The 2,773-nt window shown below is 54.4% G+C and overlaps 1 protein-coding gene across 1 annotated transcript in view; it reads left to right on the top strand.

Moving 5' to 3' along the window:
• The first annotated feature begins 273 nt into the window (after positions 1-273).
• Positions 274-2,773, top strand: part of NCS1 (neuronal calcium sensor 1) — a 58,714-nt gene continuing 56,214 nt past the window's right edge. Inside the window, exon 1 of the mRNA XM_007944348.1 lies at positions 274-304. Within this exon, the coding sequence (XP_007942539.1) occupies positions 274-304 (31 nt within the window). The remainder of the gene's footprint in view (positions 305-2,773) is intronic.

Genomic DNA, 2,773 nt, shown 5'->3' with positions numbered 1-2,773 from the left:
GCCCCACACCTGGCTCTATTGTTCTAGCTTCCCCCACCCCACCCCAGCCCGGGACTTGTGCTGTCAGCGTACTAAGGGCCACCCCCAGGTCGGGCGGGGAGCCCTAGCACACCCGCGGCCCCTTCTTTGCAAAGCTATCGGAAAAGGCTGGGAGTGTACAAGGGCAGGAGGCGGGGGAGCGGTGGTTCGAGGAGGGGGCCCCGGGTTGCAGTGTCTCGCAGCGCAGAGCCGACTGGCATGAGCCTTGGCTGGGTGGGTGATTCATGCATCACGATGCCGCCGCCGCTGCTGCTGCTGCTGCGAGGTTGGCCTGTCGCCCCCTCCCTGGCCTCGGATCCTGTGTGTGTGTGGGGTTGAGGGGTGAGGGGTGGGGGGATGGAGATTTGTCAGAGGTTGGGGCGGTGGCTACCTGGGCGCAGAAGGGTCCTGGACGCCCCGTTGGCTGCAGGATTTACATTCTCCTGTGGTTCCAAGCTCACTTTCCCCTTTTCCATCTCTGTCAAACCACAGAATGGGTTTACACAGGGGGTGTGGGTGATCTGGTGTGTCTGAGCTTTTAGCCAAGGGTCACCGGAAGAGGAGGGTCTGTCAATTTCTGACTTCGGGACTCGGTGTCCCTCTCTCCATGGCTTGCCCAACTTCCCAACTCTTCTGTCCCTTTGCAGCTCCAGGGTCTCCATTCCAGGCCCTCTCCTTCTCTGCAGCCTCTCTGGAGATGCCCCGGCATGCCAGGGGTTAATGCACTCAGTTCTGGGCACACTGCCTTTCTTTGGGGCTGGGACTTGGGGAGAACTGTGGCTTCCTAGTCCAGAAGGGCTTCTGCCAGGGTGTTTGACTCAGGAGGGGGCAGTGCCCCTGGCCTTGAGTTGGAATTCAGAACCTAAAGCTGGGCAGCTGTGTGGGCCCAGCCCCTCAGCATCCCCCCTGGAGGCAGCAGATTGGACCAACCCCATGTGTTGATGGAGGCATGGGAGGCAGCTTCTGGTGGTGCATTGCACAACCTCTGCTCTCCCTCCACCCCCCACAGCTCCATTGGTCTTCCAGGCACGTTTGCAGGTCTGTCCAAGTCATCTCCATACCCCTCACACCATGTGCTTAGAACAAAGGGGGCTTTCCTAAGTGGGCTTGTTGTCTACTATACTGGCCTTTCTCTAGTGCGATTCTGCAGCAAGGAGCTCAAAGGGAACTCCATGAAGCCATGAGGCTCTGAGGTCTGGGAGCTGCATCCTTGGGTGCTCTCATCCTCTTTCCAGGGTGGATGGGTGGTCCTTTTCAGTCTGGCTGCTGTTTTGTGACATATGCTAGGTCTGCCTTCAGGCTCAGGCCAGATGTGGCTCACACCTGTCAGTGGGCAAGCTGCAGGTGGGACTTCCTGGGTTCTGGGAGGCAGAGGGCACTGTGGGCTTTGCTGGGAGTGTGGGGCATAGGTTTCACTGGACACATCCCTTGTGTGGTGCAGGGAAGTGGCCCCATGAGCCAAGTGAAGCCAGGCTTCCTGCTTATTGAGCTCCGACCTCTTTGCATGTGATAGCACGCTGAATCCTCACCACTGCTCTCATCATGACCATCCTTATTTACACATGATGAAACTAAGGCTCAGAGAGGCAAAGTGGCATGTCCCAGATTCCATGGCCCATGTCACAAGTCAGTGTCAAGACTTGAACTCAGGGCTCTCTGGCTCCAACATTCCATTCATAACTCACACTGAGTATCAGGAGGGCCTTTTCTTCGGTGTCATTTTCTGATTTCTGCTCTGAGCTCATGATGGTGCGTTCTGGGTGGGAAGGGGCCTGGGGTGGTCGTTGTATCCATGTCCCTCTCCAGGGGCAGATCTGTCAACTTTGAAAGAAGTTGAGTCAACAAGGGTTTGTTAGGAATGAGCCTGTGTGGTGCTGTGCTGGGCTATTTTTAAAAGCCTTCAGAGACATGGAACAGTTTTGATCGGGGAGAGAGCACATTCGGGTACTTTTCCTCTGTAGAAGCCCTTATTAGGGTTGGCTTGGTGGAGATGTGGGCTCATGGGCCTCCTGTCTGTTTCCCTTGTAGATGTAGGATCCCTCAGGACGGGGCCTTGTCTGTTTGCTTAACAGCTGTGTTCTCCATGAGCTGGCATTTAGTAGGTCCACTGATATTTCTTGAATGAAAAGACTGCCAACAGGAAAGGGAAAGACAGTCTCTAGCTTGATTCTAAGATCCCCCAGTTGGGCTTCCTTCTGATGGAGTACAAAGGCATCTGCTCTTTGTTCTGGGTTATTCTGGGTATGAGGTTAAAAGAGGAGCCACTTAGGAAGGACTCTTAAATGTCTAAATCTCCTGGAAAACTTGTTAAATGTGAAAATGCCTGGTTCCTCCTCCTAGAGTTGAGATTCTTTAGGCCTGGGCTGGGGCCTAGGAATTTGCATCCTTGACAAAGGTTTTTAGACAATTCATGGTTCTGGGAAGCTCAGGTGAAGTACCACAGTTGTTGGAGGGTCCTGGTATCCCAGAGAACGCTGGTGGCGTAGTGCCTCAGGCATTTGACTGCTAACCAGAAGGCTGGTGATTCAAACCCACCAGCCACTTCTTGGAAGGAAGGTTGGGCAACCTATTTCCGTAGTGATACCACCTCGGAAACCCAAGGAGGGGTCACTACGGATCGGATCTGACTCCCCAGCAGTGAGTTTGGTTTGGTTTTTGGTATCTGCAAAAAGGGCAAGGAGGCCACATGTTCTGACCTCCTCTAATCCCACAAGAGGAAGACAGGATTACCAGCAGTAACCCAAGGCCTATTACT

Source organism: Orycteropus afer, unplaced genomic scaffold (assembly GCF_000298275.1).
Source record: "Orycteropus afer afer isolate SDZICR_OR568_19922 unplaced genomic scaffold, OryAfe1.0 scaffold00123, whole genome shotgun sequence".
Classification (NCBI taxonomy): Eukaryota; Metazoa; Chordata; class Mammalia; order Tubulidentata; family Orycteropodidae; genus Orycteropus; species Orycteropus afer.
The sequence above is the reverse complement of the archived record's forward strand: the minus strand, read 5'-3'. Positions and strand labels throughout refer to the sequence as shown.